General features: G+C 40.7%; 1 protein-coding gene across 3 annotated transcripts in view; it reads right to left on the reverse strand.

Moving 5' to 3' along the window:
- Window positions 1-2,517: 2,517 nt before the first annotated feature.
- Window positions 2,518-19,241, reverse strand: part of DHRS12 (dehydrogenase/reductase 12) — a 29,148-nt gene continuing 12,424 nt past the window's right edge. For 2 of the 3 annotated variants that reach the window (XM_086881392.1, XM_086881394.1), the window contains 5 exons: window positions 11,318-11,379; window positions 10,486-10,590; window positions 9,846-9,936; window positions 8,376-8,513; window positions 2,518-5,890 (listed from right to left, as the gene is read on the reverse strand). In XM_086881392.1, coding sequence (XP_086737518.1) covers window positions 5,763-5,890; window positions 8,376-8,513; window positions 9,846-9,936; window positions 10,486-10,590; window positions 11,318-11,379 — 524 coding nt within the window. In that variant the 3' untranslated portion in view covers window positions 2,518-5,762. The remainder of the gene's footprint in view (window positions 5,891-8,375; window positions 8,514-9,845; window positions 9,937-10,485; window positions 10,591-11,317; window positions 11,380-19,241) is intronic. The other variant, XM_086881393.1, reaches the window with a different exon arrangement.

The following is a 19,241-nucleotide window of genomic DNA, read 5'->3' on the forward strand; positions in this document are numbered from 1 at the left end:
ATCAGCATACAAACAAAACCTAAAAAAACCAAACCAAAACAAAAATCACCTACACTGTAGAAATGTTCATCAGAACTGCACAAAGCCAAACCATCCCCCCATCCCAGTACTGTAAGCCAGCCAGCAGCCATGGTCCAGATACAGAAGCTACAAGGAACATAGAGTTGTTCCAGTCTGTGAGGATTTCCATTTCTTGTTCTTTGGTTCAATTGCCAAATAATATTTACCTACCTCAAGTAGTTTTTTTCAGAACTGCATTAAATGCATAAGCACTTGGACATTAAGAGGGTGGGGAAGAGACACATGACTGCTGAGATGGTGCAGAAGAGGTATCAGGCCTTATGAAGATAGTTTTGCCTTTCTCCAATTATTTGTTCTTGAGACAATAAATAGTCTGAATTTATTAAAGTGTTTATCACCTTTATACTTACGTTTTGTAACAGGTCAGGGCTTCCTTCAGATGTGAAAGACCCATTGCAAACACCCCTATTTTGTCCTGTCCCAAGAAAATTCTGTGGGGTTGCCATGGCCAAGTAATTAAGAAATTTTCACAAATAGATAAGTACACAAACTTCCTTGCTACATCTTTGTCATTAGCATTAGCAGTAGCTGTGGTTTAGCTTTCCAAAGGCTGAGCCTTGTTTCTGACTGTTTAGTGTGTTAAGTTTGTCATACGGACCAGTATCTTGTGGGCTTTGCTAATCCCTTTGCTAATTGTGGGCTAATCTTTTTGATTAGAGGGATTTTATATGAAAAAAAGACATGGCTTTGTTCAGGTCAGTGTTTTGCAGGAATGCTGCTCAACAATTTGACCATCTTTTTCTACCTACTACACTGTAACACTTTCCAGTACTGTTCCATTATGTAAATAAGTGTTTCTGATGTAGCTGAATAAATTGTGGTATCTTAACCCCAGTAAATTAATTACTATCAGCTTTTGGCTATTTCTTTTCCTTCTCCACGTATGTAATGAGGAATTTGGTTTACTGAGTTTCGACTGGACCCATTCATCTGCCTGTTCTGTGAATTGCCATAAAACTGACAGCTGTTTTATGGACGTGTTCTTTGCCAGGATGAATTCTTGCCCTGAGTGCCTGGCAGTGGGTGAGCAGCCCAAAGGAAACGGTGTCTGGGCAACAGAGGAATTGCACAATTTTGTGCATCACTTCAAGGCTCCCTGTGGATTGTGGATCCTGAACGGAAAAGGGAAGATGCCCAAGATTTTTAACTATCAAAGAAAATGGCACTTCCTGGGAACTCTCTCCCTGAAGTTTGCACAAGTGCAGGTTTTAGCACTCTTTCCCTGTTTGGACAATATTTTTATCTGTGACGTGACACTGGCACTGCTGGTACAGCAAAGGTTTGAGTTGTTTCTCCAGGGAGCAGGGTAGAAACCTGTCCTGCTGAACCTTGGCCAGGCTGAAATTGTGCCCCTTCATAAAGCTGAGTGTTAGCTTTTGTTTTGAGAGAGAAAACTTCTTTCAGAGGAATACATCATTTTTCTGTAAGTTTATCTGATGGCTCCCTCTAGAGAGAGGAACATAAATACTGACCTACTTCACAAATTGAAGTTCTTGGATTTGATCACTTTTAGTCCCAGGAGTGCTTTTGTTGCACTTGCTCCCTATCAGATTCAGTGCCTTTTCAAAGCCTTCTTTCTCGTGTTGCCTAGATCAGTGCTTTTTGGGTGACTGCAGGAATACAGAGTTTTCAGGTCATCTTAGTTGCATTTCAAAATTATCTCCTGTAATCAGTCGCTGATTCTGCCCGAATGTGCCCAGAATTGTCTCTCCCAACAAAACATGAGATGGGAAGTCTGAGGCAAACAGAGAAAACTGAGCTAGGGAAGATGCAAAGCTTTGCATTGCCAGAGTGGAAACTGCCTGTCTAAAATGACAGTGGGTGGATGTTGACCAGCACTAATTTTAGATAAGTATGATCCAGTGTCATGAGATGGGTGCTTTATTTTTGCAGAGAGGGTGAGAGAGTAACCTACAGAGGAACTTACGGGTTAAACTGCTTCCTAGCTGTCCTCCTCCATTGTTCCATCAGGTTACTTCCCGAAAGAAGAATTCTGTGTTCACTCTCCACTCACCAAGTTCAGCACTGCTTAATGAAAACTAGTACTGCTCCAAGTGCCATGGCTTTTAGAAAGGCTCTGTCATTACAAAAATATAAATTAGTGCTTGTGCTGACAATTGAAATGGCTGGGACTGTCTCCCACCAAATACATTTATTTACATTGAGGTTTACAGGACTGACTTACCAGGCTATAATGGAGATACAGCAGAACTCCCTTTGAGCCCAGGCAGTGCATGTTCAACATCCCACCTGAGCCTTGTTTAACAGGAAGGGGTGGCTCTGCTCACAGGTTGTTCCCACTGAATGGAACACAGAAGCTGGAGTGTGTGTTACTGCAAATGCCAACAACTGGTATTTACACTTCACTCCAAAAATGGTGAGGTATGTATGGGAGTGCCTTCATTCAAAGGCAAATAACAAACAATTTTTTACACCTTTAACCAACAGCAGATTGATTTAGTTTATTGTTATGGGGTTTTTTTAAACAATTTATGACCCAGAAATTAAACTACAAATAACAAGACAAAATGCAGTTTACGAAATTGTTTGATACCTGTTACAATGACCTCCTAAAATTTTCATCCAAGAAAAAAAGAGAAGTTGTAGTGGCCCCTGCATCACTGCAGTCAGTCTTGCTGCACTGATGATGGGGTGTGCCTTTCCATTAGGATGTAGGGAAATTACCAACTCCACATGTGCTCTGTAGTGCTACATTGCTGTGCAAGATCCCTGAGAGCAAAAACTTCCCAACTAGGTGACTTTATGAAATGAAGAAAAATGTGAAGCCATCAGAGTGAGGTCAGAGTCATAAAAGCCCCAAATCTGCTACAAGAAGTGTTGGGTTGTGCATGGACAGGAGAGGTTGGCAAGAGCAGCTGCTGTGCTTGTCCATTCCCATGAACCAGGTGTGCTTTCAAACTCCCAGTGTGCACTGTTTAGCAAGGACCAGTGCTACCTTCATTTTCTGGTCATCTGGATGCTATTTTTATTTTGCTCATAAAATTTTAAAAGTGGAAGAGGAGACTGAAGGGAGACCTAATCACAGTCTACAACTTCCTTGTGAGGGGAAGAGGAAGGGCAGGCACTGATCTCTTCTCTGGGGTGACCAGTGACAGGACCCAAGGGAATGGCTTGAAATTGTGTCAGTGGAGGTTTAGGTTGGATCTCAGGAAAAGGTTCTTCACCCAGAGAGTGGTTGGACACTGGAAGAGGCTGCCCAGGGAACTGGTCACAGCACCAAACCTGACAGAGTTCAAGAAGCATTTGGACAGTGCTCTCAGGCACCTGGTGTGACTCTTGGAGTGTCCTGTGCAAGGCTAGGAGTTGGACTCCATGAGGCTTGTGGGTCCCTTCTGACTCAGCATAATCTGTGAGTCTGTAAATGTATTCACTTACATGAAGGTGCAAGTCATTCTGGATTGCATTACCACAAATTCTCTTGCTGGCTTGCAGCCACATGCCATGTTTGCTCTCATGGAATCAGGCTGAAATAAAGCATCAACAGGACCATAATACCAAAGTGTTTGAGACTCTGGACTTTGCTTCTAGTTGCTGTTCCTGTGGTTTAGTTACTTTTAAATTACAAGTGCTCTTAAACCATAGCATACTGCTCTTTGACACTGTGACCAAACTTTGATTAAAGCAGTTTTCTTAACTTTGACTTCATTTTTAAGCTGTGACACAAAATGGAAAATATAGGCTATTCAAATACACTGGTGCAGAATGTGGACTAAAATGTGTTAAATATTTACATATATAGTGCAGAGTTTTTACTTTTATGAACTATTTAAATACCACTCATTAAACTTTTCTTCTGTATTGCAGAGCTGAGAAGCAAATTGACATAAATACTAAATAATGCAAATATTTTTATTAGCCTTGCAGCTGTTGGGTTAAGAAATGTAGTTACTATATATTCTTCCAGCCATGCTCTCGTTTTGGGTAACTGTGTTTACCAGCTGAAACCACAGAAAATGTTAATACCAGATTTGCAGGAAATAAACCTCTGTACAAGACTTGCTGTTGTTTTCTTTCACTGTAGTGCAAGAAAGAGTTAATTTATAAATGAGGCAACAGTTTGAATGCTGACCCAGCCTCTTCAGGAGGAGCTGTGACAGCCTGACTTGTCTCAGCACTGCTTATCATGCGAAAATTTTCCTCAGGGCCTCTCTGACGGTAAAGTCTTTATTTCTAAGGAGATTGACAGTAGGCTGAAAAAAGCAGTTTTTTCTTAAACTGATACTTAATAGGAGATCTTTGATTAATGAGGAAATACCATCAGCCAGGAGGAAACTAAATTACATAAAGCAGACATTAGGAGTTCTCCTCTGTCCATCAGCAGTCTTTAGCTGCCAGTCACTGCAGAGAGCTCAAGAACACCTGTGTTATATTTGTGTTTAGATCCTTGGTCCTACCACACTAGTTTGAGCCACATGTGAAACAGTGCAGCAGCTTGGCTGGGTTCTGGAGGCAGCTGGTTAATAAACACACTCCGTTCAGGAGAAAATGTATTATTTGTTAATAACGGTCTTGGCTTTGCAGTAAATCTGAAATAATTAAGACAAAATGAGTCCCACTGGAATGTCTTAGTCTGAGCTGATTGTCTTCAGCACTACTAGAAAGATGCAGCACTGGAGGTGGTGTTTCTTAAACTAGATCCAGTAAATCCCTGTGAAAAAAGCCCTTTCTTCTCTCTACTGATCTACAGTGAGAAACTCAGTGAGTAATTCAAATGACCTTACAGATCAGGTAAGATGAATCCTGTCCTCTGTGTCTGGAAGTAAACAGATCCAGACAAAATACAAGCCTCCCTTCTCCTCCATGGATTCTTCTCTAAAAGCTGTGCCCTGCCACAGTTCCCTTCCCCTCTTAATCTATTAATAATGATAAAATAATTCCCTTTAATCTCTCACAGAAATGTCAAGCAGGTACAGCTTAGCATGCTGTTTCTTTTTGTGTCTACAGTCATGCAGCCATTTCTCTGCTGGATCCAGCCATGTCTGGGTGTGTTGTGTTGAAACCTCCTACTTTATGGTATTTTGACATAAATGGGATAATATTTAGCCCTGGCGCCATAAAGTAATGTGGAAGGCATTTGGCAGTGTTCCTAAATTCTTGCTGTTTAAACATGAGGAAGCAGATCACTTCTGCATACCAGTTCTAATTTATAGAAACTGAAGGCCATGAGGAATCCTTCCCTTTAAACTTTAAGCAGGTTCTGCAAGAGAATTTCTGCATTCCCAGCTACATGTTTGAGCCCAATCACCCTCATGCAGTAAAGAAAGCCACCAACCTGTCAAATATAGCAGTTAGAAGCTGTTTAAAGCATTCCCACTTCTTTCCTGAAGTCCTTCATGAAGGCTACTGAAAGTACACTCCTCTGCATTTCTCTATGCTGAGTGTTTTAAATTATTCTAGGTAACTTTACAAAGTCTCAGGGTTTATTTTAATGCCTCTCAATTTTTCTTTCAATACATTTCTTCTTAGTGTGTCTTGAGGCAGCAGCTGCACATTCACAGTGGGAGAGAGCTGAGAGCAGAAAAAAATGACACAGGTGCCACTCTACTGCCTCATTATGAGGACACCTTAACCTAATTAATTTTTAACAGGCCTATGGCATCCTACTTCCCCTCAACAGCAGGTTACTATGTCATTTGTGGTGACACTGTGTCAGCAGACACTTAAGTTCCTGGAGAAACAGATTTAAACTTCTGGGAGAGCTCTTCTAGCAGCTCCATTAGTTTCTCTTCATCCTCTGGTGGACTGTGGGTGTATGCTAGGGGTAAATGAGTAGGGACTGGTTGCCTGTCTGGAAGAAAAGAAGAAAAAACAAAAATAAAATAAAAATAAGAAAACAAACAAAGAACCCCCCAAAAATCTTATGGGTACATTTAACTCTCTTATAGCAGAAAAGACATTTTTCTGATGGACTCTCTACTGCGCAAACATACCTCATGGTCTTGAAGCCTGGAAACTTAACCTTCTAGGTACCTGCAGTTAAGCATATCTTCTAAACCAAAAATTTAACCTATTCAATTTGTATTTTGGAGCTAGAGTGATTTTTCTGTAGCACAATATGACCTGGACTGTGAAGCAAGCCTCCATTTGCAGCTGAGGACAGTTTAGGAAAAGGAAGGCTTCCTTGTAGGGTTATGCCTGTCACTAGTGCAACACCTACAGACAAAGAGCAAAAGCTGGAGTTTGTTGCTGCAGGCAGAAGATGTTTTTGCACTTGAAACAACATTTTTCCTTGCCTCCTGGAGAATGTTTCTAGCACTATACAAATCCACAGCTGGGACTTTGTAGTTAGGATTATTTTCAGTCTTAAAATGCTTACTTTCATCCTTAGAAACAATAGTTAAATTCTAAGTGCAAAGGAACTCGGGCTTATTGCTCAATTGCCGCAAATGACATGTATCCAACCAAGTTTGCTCAGTTTGATGCTTTGCTTGGTTTTCCAAATCTCATGCCTGTCACTCACTCTGTAAATACAGCTGTTACCACCACCTACTCTAAGGGATTTTCCCCTCCAAAAACACAGTATCTAGAGCCCAGGAGTCTTACGACAATGCTGTCAGGTATCTGTGGAACAACATTCAGAGCACTGTTAAGTCGTTTTAGCGAGCCCAACTACCACAGCAGCCAGCTGAGATAAAAAGAACAAGCTGTTGCAACTCTGGGCAGCAGATTTCCCTGAAAACCTATCAGGCTGCCACTGGGCTTCCCAGGAGAGCAGAGATATTTGCTCTCTTAAGAACAAATGTTTACCTGACTGCACGCGCCACATAACTTCTGCTCATGGAAAATGGAGGAGAGAGAAACATGCAGAGGAACATTCCCTTCTCCAGCACTGATTATGAACAGCTTTCCACCCAGCCACAGTGCTTCCAGCAGCCTGTGCTAAAGTTTGGGAACTAGGTAAAAAGCCAAGTTCAGCATCACAGAGAAGATGCTTCTAGTCTTTGGAAAGCAGGCCTCTGTTAAACATTTTTTGTATATTTTAGCAGATGCAGAGAATTCTGGTAGTACTAGTCATGTTCTCACTTCTGTTTATTTTTTTCTCAGAAAAAACTGGCTTTGGTTTGCTCTCAAAAAGTAAAAAAGAATGCAGAAAATGGAGGGAAACTCTGACTGATTTGGAAAATGGCTTCCTAGGACCAGAAGTGTGGGATTTGTGGCAAAGTGCTCCTGCACCCCAAGCCCTTCACTGAAAGGGCCTGAAGAATTCCCATGCTAAGCTGTGGCTTCCAAAAGGCCATAGGAGCTAGAAATAACTGGCTTCATCACCGTTTGATAAGCACAAGACACAGACTCAGAACTTCTCTTGCAGCTTTAAGATCAATCGTGCCAGGACCAAAGCTCTCAAAAGTCAGTAGCTTCAGCTAAAGAGCCAGGGCACGTTCCCTGTTTACCAAGGCTGGGGGTAGACAAAGGCCAAAGAGAAGAGCCTGGTGGAATTATGAAAGAAACAGAAAGAACAACTGAGCAGAAGCACTAGGACCAGAAGAAAGTGACTGGAGTAAGAGAAAGGCATATGCGCACCATGCTGACATGAAAAACGTCCACTGCAGCCAACGCTGTGTGACTGACTGTGGGATAGAAGGGACAAAGTAACCCAAATGCAGAAAAGTCTGAGCTTCCTGCATGCTGTATAGAAATTCAGTGAATCATGATTTGAGTGCCACATCCAACAGAAGCCCTGAGCTTCCCTAAGAAATTACCCTGAGCTTTCTTTTTCTGAACTGACCTGTATCACCACTGAGGCATCCCTGCTTCCAGCTGCTCCTATAAAGATGCCTGTCATTTGCCTGGGAGAAAAGAAAGGCTCTGCCCTACTTTTCCATTCCCTGAGCTCACAGTGCCAAAAACGCCACTGTGCTGAAGTCTTTGCCCAGTGCTAGAGAAAGGGGGAATTGACAGTTTTAGCTAGCATGGAACAGTAGGAAGAAGAACCTGTCAAAGCAGAGCCAACTCTGTGAGATACTTTTTGACTTCTGTGATTCACCTTCCCTTGGCACAGTCCTACATGCAGGCATTTTCATTACAAAAATCTCCAACCCTCCCTAAAGAAATGCTTTGAAGTCTCTATCAGCTACTTTAGAGGACAAAAGCAGGAATATAATAATTTAACACGATGTTTACTCGAACATTTAGTCTTGAAACAACTTTGAGGAATGCTTTATCCTTTGCACAAGCTGCCTGGTGCAGCCTTCATCCCCTTCCAGGGGAGCCAGACAGGGATCCTAAGCTCAGCCAGGCTGGGGATCTCCAGCCTGTGAGACACGGCTCCTTACCTTGGAAGAACAGGCCGCTGGGCAGCCTTGCTGCTTCAGCTGACACTGCCAACCACAGGACGGTGTCAGCTCCCTGGGCCTCTGTGCGCAGAGAGTTCTTCATCCTCTCGTAGAAATCGGGCATGGATGATCTCACAGCTGGAAAGGATAACAATGGAATGGTGGTCTGCCATGTAAAGCTTCTTTGATACAAAAAAATAAAACCAAAAATAGAACAGCTTCAAATTGCCATTCTGTGTGTAGGAAGGAGAGGAGGCATCTCTGGAGCTTATGGAAGAAAATGAGTTATTTCCCCCGATATGGGAGTAGGAAGGCTTGTGGGAGAATAGCACTAAACTGCCAGATGATCTACCACTTGTTTGTTTGGGTCAAATTACAGGGACAAAACTGACAACAGGATCTGTAAGACATTCCTCTGCCAATCCCATTCTAAACTGTGAAGATGACAAACGTGGGGGAAACAGAAATTCCAAAAACCAAAATTTAGTATTCCAAAAATGAGTATTCTAATGGGATTTTTAGCTCTTATTTTCTCACCAGTTTTAGGAAACCAGTTGCAGCACTGTATTTAAAATCTGCTTACTTCTTGTCTAAACTCTGCCTTCATTTTATTTTGTCCAACAGATGATGACTGTGAGCCCATCCATCCACTGTAGGTGTTTATTTCTGGGGGTTGGATAGTCTTTGAACTTCAAGGTGGGATAACTTTATGGTTCATTAAGTCTGAAATCCACAAAGGAAGTGCAAAAATAAATGTATTTTAAAGAAAAATAAATAGCAGGATATTTAGTTGGAAAGGGCTATTTTCAAGCATAAAGTAGACAGGGTAAATGCTTCTGTTGTCAGAAGCAATTTTTGGAAACTGCATCCCTATAAAAGACCTAGAGATGTAACTGCTGTTCTGCATCCCAAGCTTGGGCACTGGGAGGTGGAAACATTGGGAATGCAACATGCATAGTGCATGACCGATGCTGGCCCACCTGCTCAGGCACAGTCACGGAAGAACAGCTGCAGCTCAGACAAAGGGCTGAATGGCCAAACTGCTTCTCAACAGCAGTAAATGCCTAGAGGAAGAGCACAGGGTTTGCACAGTGGTGCATTCTCCTACATGCCCTCACAAATTCTCAGTGTCTGCATATTGGGACTTTCAGATGCAGAAGTGCCATCTGTGTTTAACAGTTCCACTACAAATGTAACTTAAAGGTTACCTTAAAGAACTGTGTCTCTGCTGTGCATTTGTGCAGGGTTGGAAGCATTCATTGCCCATTATTATTCTCTAGATATACACAGCTAGCAGACACTGTGCAGAATAGAGCCACCAAGGGGATAGAAAACTACTTCAAGCACCAGTTTGGAGAAAAGAAATTACTGCACCTGTTGGAGAAATATACTAGGAAGTTTCATTTCTCTCTGCTTTTAGACTAATCCTGAAAAGAAAAAGTTATTGTCAGAGCGTGAAGCAGATGTTACCTGGAGTGTCTGCCCAGCCAGGGTGCATCACAGAGAAATGGATGTTTCTGTGAGCCTTTGCCCATTGTTCTGTCAGGACAACTTGCTGTCTCTAGGATAGAGCAGTAAGAGCCACGCTAGCACCGAGTTCAACAGCCTGTCCACCAAATTAGTTCCCAGGGAAATAAACTATATCAAATATGCCATAAATACCAGAGCATTTATGTACAGCAGAAATGCTGCTCATCCTGACTGGATTTATTGGATAATTTCATCAGAGACTTCCACACTCATTGCCATCCATACCCTGGCCACAAATCTACTTTTAAAGCATCTGCACTGCTTTTACTGACCACATCTACTTGCTGCAGACTGTGGGCAAGAACTAAGCAGGCAGACAGGGTTCATCAGCTAAAGACAGTGTTCCCCCTTGGGACTTCTCTCGTATCAAATGAAAGTCTAGCCATGCTCTCCTCCATGCAAGATGTATGCACTCCTCAGGGCATGCCATCATACTCCTGAAGATTATTGCCTGTGCATCTGCATATGGGTTGGATGGAATGGGAAAGCAACAGTGACCAACAGGCTTTTTGCAAAGCAGATGACATGAGCTGCCTAGCAAAAAAGGGCTGGGCTTTGTTTTCAGTCCCATGGACTGTACCTTGTTCTGTGCATACACCATAGTTCCATCAAAAGGCCCATTTTCCGACTGCAAGTCAGATACGTTTAATTTTTGAACTAGCATTCCCCCAGAAGAGACAGTTATCTGTAATGAAATGGATGAAAAACAAATGAATGAAAAGCAACTGAATGAAAACAAAAACCAGGTACTCCCCACAGATGCACTCATGCATGCAATGTAGTCTTCAGGCTATGGTTGGAAGTCCCTGCAGAGCAGGACTCCTCTGCATACTCTTTGCATTATGCTTATGCTCATGAGTAGAGCATACCCTGGAAATGAGGTGGAAGACACATAGGTTTTTTAAGAAGTGATGTTGATTTATTTCAGGAATTTTGTGCTTCTTCTTTTGAAAAATAATAGGGAGAAAGAGAATAGCAGAATAGCACTATTTGCAGTTTGTATGTTTAGCATTTACTGACGCTATTTAGAAGCCATACAAAACTTGGGAAATTTCATTTTTTAAAATATACCTGCTGTCTTATTTTACACCAAGATCTGTAAAGTTCTTTTAAGCCCATACTCCTGTTGTACATCTTTTGCACTCTGCTGCAGGAGCTAACCTGCCCTAGGGAATCTAAGAGGGTAAGTTCCCAAATGAAGTGTTTTACTCTGATTTCCAATGAAGGGTTGAGAGCAGCAGGCAGGAGCTTTGCCTCAGAGAAGGAGGTTGTTAGCAAAATCCAAGATGATTTTAGAGATCCTTACAGCTTTATAAGTAATCCTGCATTGCTAACACAGTCAGAGAACTGCTGTCACAAGCCAGAAGGTAAAAATAGTAAAACACCCCTTTTAAACAGCATCACAGACTCACCACTCTGGCATCAGCTGCTTTTTCCAGGAGGGGCACCAGGGCAGTTGTCATGATGTATGTACCTAAAAGACAGACAGGCAGCAACATTAACCTTTCCTCTTAAAAAAAGCTTTCTTCTCTCTCCACCCTCCTTAACAACCCAAAACCCAAAGTCTCTTTATCTCTGAAATCTGATCTGAATTTTACAATGATTTTTTTGTTGCTGCTCCACTTGCAGTGTGCCAACTAAACCTGTAGTAGTTCATATGGCCATATACTTAGTAGAAGGCAAATATTATTTTACAGAATTTCATGTTTGTTTTACCTATAGAGGAAACAGCTCACTATAATAATCTGTGAGAATCTGAAGGCAAAATGGCTCAGATATGGAATTCCTTGGGTTGGGGGAAGGTGATGCCAGTGAAGAAACTGGGAATGCATTTCCCCTGCATGTCTGGCATGCACACACAGATCTAAGCTGGGTCACGAACAAGAGAAGGAGACTGCACTTCATACTTACAGTTCTTAGGGCACTGCATATGTGCTTAAGACTTGTCCATTTTTCCCTTCTCACTATGAAATCACTCAGAGTATGCTGATACTTTTTGTGTTGGACACAAAACCCACCCCTTAAATCCCCAGCATGACCATTATGGAAAATAGGGAATCCTCGGGGGAAAAAAAATTAATGTTGCCTGCCCAAGGCTGAGCTAAGATTACTTGGGGAAACTTAATTGTGTCCCTCCCTGCTTTTAATCATGTTTATTTAGCAAGGATTTTCACACACCACACAAATATATTCTATTACCATGACCAGCAAAGTTTGTTATTACAAACACTGTTCAACTGTCAGTGTATTTGACTCAGAAACACAGACACACCTAGTAATGTTTCACCCAACCGAATGCAACACAGATTTTTTATTTTTTTTTTGGTTTTATCTTTTCAGAGATTTTATTTCTGTTTAAAGTGTATTTTTAAAAAATCCATTTAATTCAAAATTAATCTAGCCCCATTTAGTCTAGTGTTTCTGCATCTACCTCCCTCTCATCTTTACAAATGCCTCTAGTTCAACAATTCTATCAGCAATAACCACATTTTTTGACCTAAGCTACCAAGGCCATGTTTATCATTAGGGATGAAGACATCAGCATATCTTTATAACTTCTCTTCCACACAGGCAATGATATCACCCAGTTAAAATACACCAAGTTTATAAATATGGTACCAAAATCAAGCATGTTACACGCTTGGTGAACAAACTGTTCAGTTCCCCTGTCAGCCACAGCAGCCTTCACTTTCTCTGTATAATCAGAGGTATGCCCATACACACACTATGTATTTAAAACCCTGGCAAATCAAACAAAGCAAATGCACCGCAGATGAATAAATGCAGCCTGTCTTCAGCAGAAAATGTGAGCAAAGGCAGTTGCCAGTGAATGACGAGAGCCCGGTCCCCTGGTAGTGGCGGGGAGACTGAGCGATGACATCATCGGTGCAAGAACTCGCGCTGACTGGCAGGGAAAGCTGCCGCGATGTGGGGGAAAAACAATTAAAAAAACAATCACCTCAGTATAAGCCGAGAGCCTGGTTTTAATGTTGTTTGGCTGTGGATTCTTCAAAACAGTAACATCATGTCTTGGTTAAATAAACTGCATCTCCTAAAGGCAGAGCTGCAATGCACCAGTTCTGGCGATGCTCCATTTTACTGTCCTGCAGATTAATTTACACTTTTAAATTAAGGGGCTTCATGTTGATTTGTTAATTCTAAAGAGCTGGAAAGATGAATGCACTAATGTTGTCTCATTAACAACTGAGTTTTTGTTTTGTTTTCCAGCCAAATAAGAGAAATGATCAATGCCAAAAATCCTGCTTAGAGCAACTACAGCTTGTCAGAAGTTTATGTGCTTATTTAGAACCACAAACTAACTGCAAAGCCCACATCTCCTCTGTTCCTCAAGTTTATTAAGAATTCAGTAAATCCCACAAAGCCATAACATTCCATCTTTTTGCCCCACAAAACCACTTGCTCATTTGCTTTGAGACAGTGCACAAACAGAGAAGTTTTGATCACAGCTTCCTATGGTAAACAACAGTATCTGAAAACACACACAGACACAATGCATCAGGCATTAAGGCTGCAGCATTTAATTTCTCCCACTGCTAAATATTTCACTGACTACTGTCCCTATTTTAAGTGTTTGAACACAAACTCCTCATTCCTTTGACAAAAATACTTGGATTATTATACATTCTTATTTGCCTGGGCTGGTCTGTCAGGCAAAATAGCCTGGGAAAGAAATTTATAATGGTAATAGTAGAACAGATATAATTTATTACCAAGGTTTATTTCTGGTTAGAATACATCAACTGCAACCTCCCCATTTTTATCAGTGCAAAAGCTGGCCTGTAGTTTGATGGTGACATTCAAACATCTCGGGAGAATGCTCAGCATGGTCACTGCAGGGCTTGGCACAGCCGTGTACCTCACGGCAGGGACTTTGTCCAGCACTGCTGTATCGCAGCAGGCACTAACACAGAAATTAATTTCTGAGTAAAAGAGGAAGCACCAAATGAAGGCATTGCCTGCCACTGTCCTCATAAAAAAAAAAAAAAGGTTAAAATAAGGTTTTTTTTGTTAAAAAAACTTTGCAAGGAACACCAAGACTGATTTGGTAGAAGAAACTACATTTATCTCTGCCCCTATATAGGGAAATTGAGGCCACACCCAAACTGCATGTCCTTTTGCCAATACTTGATTATTAATACCAATGTACTGGATATCAGATATTCCAAAATGAGCACTTGAGCACTCTAACACATTTACTTGATGCAAAAATAATTTTGTCTGTTAAAGGAGAAACTTGCTCCCAAAGAGCTTAGTTTAAAAAGGCAAAACATATCAAATATGGTTAATGCTTAATTAGCACTGTGTTCAAACTGTACAGACTGAGTTGTTTGTTTTTTTAATGGTTTAACACAAAAGTACATGAAAGGAAAGGCAAATTCAGTGCTGTGCCTTGACCATACAGCAGGTACTACCTGCATTTAGGACTGTGTGACAGGGGCTAGATTTGTGCATCATTATTTCCTATCACTGGAAGGTACATTGTCCACGTGGCCAGAAAGCTTGTTTCCCACTGCTGTAAGAGGGTGAAAAAAAAATCAGTGAAATAAATGGTACACAACATTTCCCTCTGATGAGCAGCATTTGCTGTGACACAAAGGAGTCCAGGAAGATGAATTTTGGAGTTTGCTCAGAAGCAGCAGAAATGCAGAAGGTGTATCACACCCATATCAAGGATTTCATCTTGCCCTCACTGAACTCTACCAAGGTGAATAGCTGACTTGCAAAACCTTCTGGACAAGCTACAGCCCTGTTCTGTGTAATGAGGTTTGACAGTACTGGCTGGCCATGTTTTCCTCAGTTAAAAAGGCTCCTGGGATAGCTGTACAATTTATTTTACAGATAAACAGTCTCTTAACATTAGCTTTCTTTGGAAAAACTTCTGTAGGCTTTATGCCTTGAAGCTGATCTCCCATAATAGGAAATCATGTATAATAAAGAGTAACTATAACTTTTCTATAGAGAAACACCATTACACACCTTAAACCAACTTTATCACATGGTAAAGTTGACAGGGTGGATTATCAATCAATGCATTAAACATGGTCATTCCAGTAAAAGTAATAAGCATGGCATTAATGAGAATATACTTTGTTCATGTACATTAATATTAAAGCTTCATGTTTACTTGAAAAATATGAAAAAACAAAACCCACCAAAGATATTGAATCACCATGCATTCATTCCCTTCTGGCCTGTCTGGTAATTGCTCCACCTGCTCTGAGATCTCAGTTTAGTTGAGTAATCTGATAATGTGCTCTAACTCAAATTTTTGACTCCATACAGTGAACTCCTGTCAACCTGGATAAGCACTAATTCAGTGGTTTCACAATCACAGAGTGAAATATTAATGACGTATGTGTAGAAAATGAGGCACTGTTGTGGAGATAAACATTTGATTCATATGGTATGTTGTTTTTAAAAAGAAAAAAGCCCAAAAACTAAAAAAACTCCTAAATAAAGTTATGCTACCTTTCCCATGACATGATGCAGATGTTGAGGGGACTCTAAGGAAGACACTATTATCAGGTCTTGTGGAAAGACAGCTCTGCATGTTCTTACAACAGATATTCCACTGTGGGTCTTATGACCAAAATGAAAGCTATCCTAGTGCATAGGACAGCAGTCTTCAGTGTATTAGACACTGGTCTTTCTCACAGAAAAATGCAAGTCTTGCTGTACTAAAACATGAAAGTAATCAAAACACAGGACAGCCCTAATAGAAGATATAAACAAACACTGTGCATGCGGATTTCCAAACTGCTGGTGGTGTAAATTAGTCTGCCAGAACCTGGAAGACTCCTTAGGATTCACATTATTTCAGACTGAAAAGTAACAGGCTATCACATGAAATAAAAGTACACAAAAATACACAAACACATTTGCTTTAAGATTTAATGTGACCCTAAAATCTGTACCTTATAATTCAATTTTGTGGAAAATTATGGTTTCAGCAGAAGTAACATTGTGAACTCACTACCTACTTATAACATCAAATTAATTGATTATGCAATTACTGTGGACTCAAGTATCTTGGTGGATTCCAGAATGTTTTTTGCTTGATGTTCTATCTGGCAATTAGTGGCACACTGCTGGTGAGGTTTTTGCCCCGCTAAAATTTGGGTAAGGGCAGGCAGCCAGCACCATACTCTGAAGTTTTTCATCTGCCTGAGCTCTGCAGTATTATTAGGAAGGAACACTATTATTTCAACTGTAAAAAATAATGGGAACAAAAAAACAACCAAAAAAACCCCAACACCACCGAAAAACTTTTATTGTACAGATTCCAACGGCTCATTCATCTGGTAGAAATCAGTTAAACTGGCTTGCTTTTCTTGAGTCCAAGTGAAAACAAACCACAGAAACAAACAAACAAAACCACCCAACAAACAAAGTGACATTCTTTGCTGGCCTGATTATCTTTGCAAGGCAGCAGTTTATGCAGTTCCAGTAAGAGACATCCCTGAGTCTCTTTTCCTGAGTAAGAGATCAGGAATGAAGACTTTAGTGTGCTGTCTCTGAGGGCCAATTCCACTGCACTAGCAGTAACTGAGAGTGTATGGGAAGAGTTAATGAGCATGAAACACAAAATAAAGGTTTACAATTCCCTCATCTCAATAAGGGTTCCTCTGCCTCCTGGGAACCAAGTTTCAGTACTGTTACTCCATGTTCAATTATATTCAACCTTATCCTTTCACATACCACCTCTGATCCATAAGTTTCAAATCTCTTTCGAAAGAAAATTGGAACCACAGCTTCCTTTTCACAAATGAGGCTGTCTTGCCAAAGATCAGGCATTAAACTTATGGCAAACTGACAGCTGATATTCAAGTTGTTTGACTTCCAAGTAATTCAGAACACCAGGCTGCACTGGCTTCTGTGAAACACTAGTTAGATACAGTTCATAAGTAGGGAAGAGACTGATAAACATCCACCCAGGTTAGGCAGTTTGCCACAGATGGGTTATAGTGTTACTATGACAGATAAATATCTTATTTCCTCTGGCTCTAACCTTTCTTGCACAAAGTGGAAGTATATGTCTATATATTATTAAAACATGAGAGCACATTAGATTGAGGAAAAGATGCATACTGGGAGCATCATTTATCTCTCAGTGTGTTTTAACATCCCCTTGGCTGGTAAGTAGCAATAAAAAAGTAACACATATGCCATTTTCCCATGTCAAACAGGAAGATATGTTGACTAAAAGCAAAGTGAGGCAGGCGATAAAATAGAAGGAAAAGGACTGTTTCAGCAAAATGTCTAGTGCTTCGAAAAGAACATGCTGCTTTTGCCTCCACTTGCTTATCAGTGCTGAAGTTTTTTTCCCAAAATGACTGAATACCACCAGGTTTAATAGTCTTCGCTGGGAGTTATACCAAAACAAGTAAAATAAAATTAAATAAAAAATAGTTTTGAAATTTTTTTATATTTGAAATCAATAGTCATCAGAAATTTGCAAGACTCATCAGAAGAAATGATTGCTTGTTGCTGCCCAGCTCCTGGGTACAACCCTAAGTACATGGTTAGCCCACAAGAAGAAATATAATGGCAACATCACACAAACTAGAGGACAGAGAAAAAAATCTGCCCATCAGGATTGGCAGGTCTGTAGGAAATCTGCCCACATTACCCCAAGCGAGTCACTCAATTTAGTTTATTTGAAAGTGTGTTTCAATCAACAAAGTGCTATTTCATTCTGGTGCCTGGCCAGCACTCCCAGTCTAAGTGCTCCATTCTGCTCTCTGCATTCACTGAGCTCCAGCAATCAGACAACAATTCTTGAGCCTCTAGCAGGGAAAAAAGACAAGGTGTTTCATTTGACAGCAACAAGAGAACCACAACAAGCCATGCAGCATTTGTGCCTCAGACTCATTTCAAGGGTGCCACAGGCACCAACCAGCACAGATGCAGCTGCCACCACCTGCTCAAAGCACTTTCCAGTTTGAACTTGAATATTAAACAAACCATACAAAACCTTAACTATCAGCCTGCATTTTACATTTTTATGAACTTCATCCACCTGCATATTCTGACAGCACCAGAGAGGACTATGCACCTCTTGTTTCAGTTGCCATCCTCAATTAGCCAGTCAGCTGTGTTTTACATTAAGGGAATTTTACTTTCTATTCTAACTGATGTTATTTTTGCACATATTCATACAAGAGGACTTAAGCAGACATTTTTGTCCCATGTATATCCAAGAAAAGATCGGGATATAAAGTATGTTTCACGAGTCAGATCATCAGTTAGAACTGAACACTGACATCCATTATGCTCAAAAATGGACTAACAGATCAGTCAAGAGGAAAACATTCCTAGACTACATTTAAAAGCTCCACAGCATTTCAGACACCTAAATGAACAACTTTACAGTTTATAGAAATGTTAATCAGATATCAGATACAGAATTCAAAAACTGTGTCGTGCATTTAAAGCATGTTATATTTCAAGCTTGCATTTTTAGATAGTTACAACCTACGCACTCCTTTACTAGACCAGAGATCCAGGATAGGAAAAAAAAAAGTGAAAGAAACATGGAAGGAACACCCTACACGTAAAGATCTGCAAAATATATTGATATTATTCTATCTTGTTAGTCAAGTGAGGGACAACTGCACATTTTCCAAACAAGGGCCTTGAGCCCATGTCACCCTTCAGGCTTTAGCATTACTGGGGCAGAGAAGGGAATTTAATTTGTTCTTTCAGACCACATTTGAGTTTACAGCCAATCTATACACCAGATATATCTAATTTAGCCAGGTTTTTCTCCAGGAACCTATAACCACAGATAGTTACTGAAACAGAAATAACTTCTCCCAAGTAAATCACACTCAAAGGCACCTAGTATTTAGGGAAATAACACAGCATCTACTCTAACAGGTCTTTTTCCACATTGCTTCCTCCTACTGTGACTCCAGATATGATTTATTACTCTATCCCTGACTTTAAAAAAGAAACCTGTGGTTTGTAGCTTTGGTCCTTCATGTGTGTCTGGCCTACAAGCACAGAAGCTTCCTGTTGCACTGCCAGCTACTTCCAGTTCAGCCAAGTCCCACTCTGTTCTAAAAGATTCAAAATTCAACAAATTTTTGTCTAGAGAAGCAGTCTAAGCAAACAGTCCAGTCCTTGTCTGAACTCTGAAGAAGCTGGACAAGAGAGGATGATCTACCTCCTTAAACTTCTTACACAATCATGCAGCAAGTGATACATGAATGAATAAAGGCGATCTATAAGTCCACATCCACAAAAGATAATACAGGCATTTTCCTAGTTTGCTACAACCATAACTCAGCTTCCTCTGTGAAGCTGTATACC

This window comes from Cyanistes caeruleus, chromosome 3 (assembly GCF_971803275.1).
Source record: "Cyanistes caeruleus chromosome 3, bCyaCae1.hap1.1, whole genome shotgun sequence".
NCBI classification, from domain to species: domain Eukaryota; kingdom Metazoa; phylum Chordata; class Aves; order Passeriformes; family Paridae; genus Cyanistes; species Cyanistes caeruleus.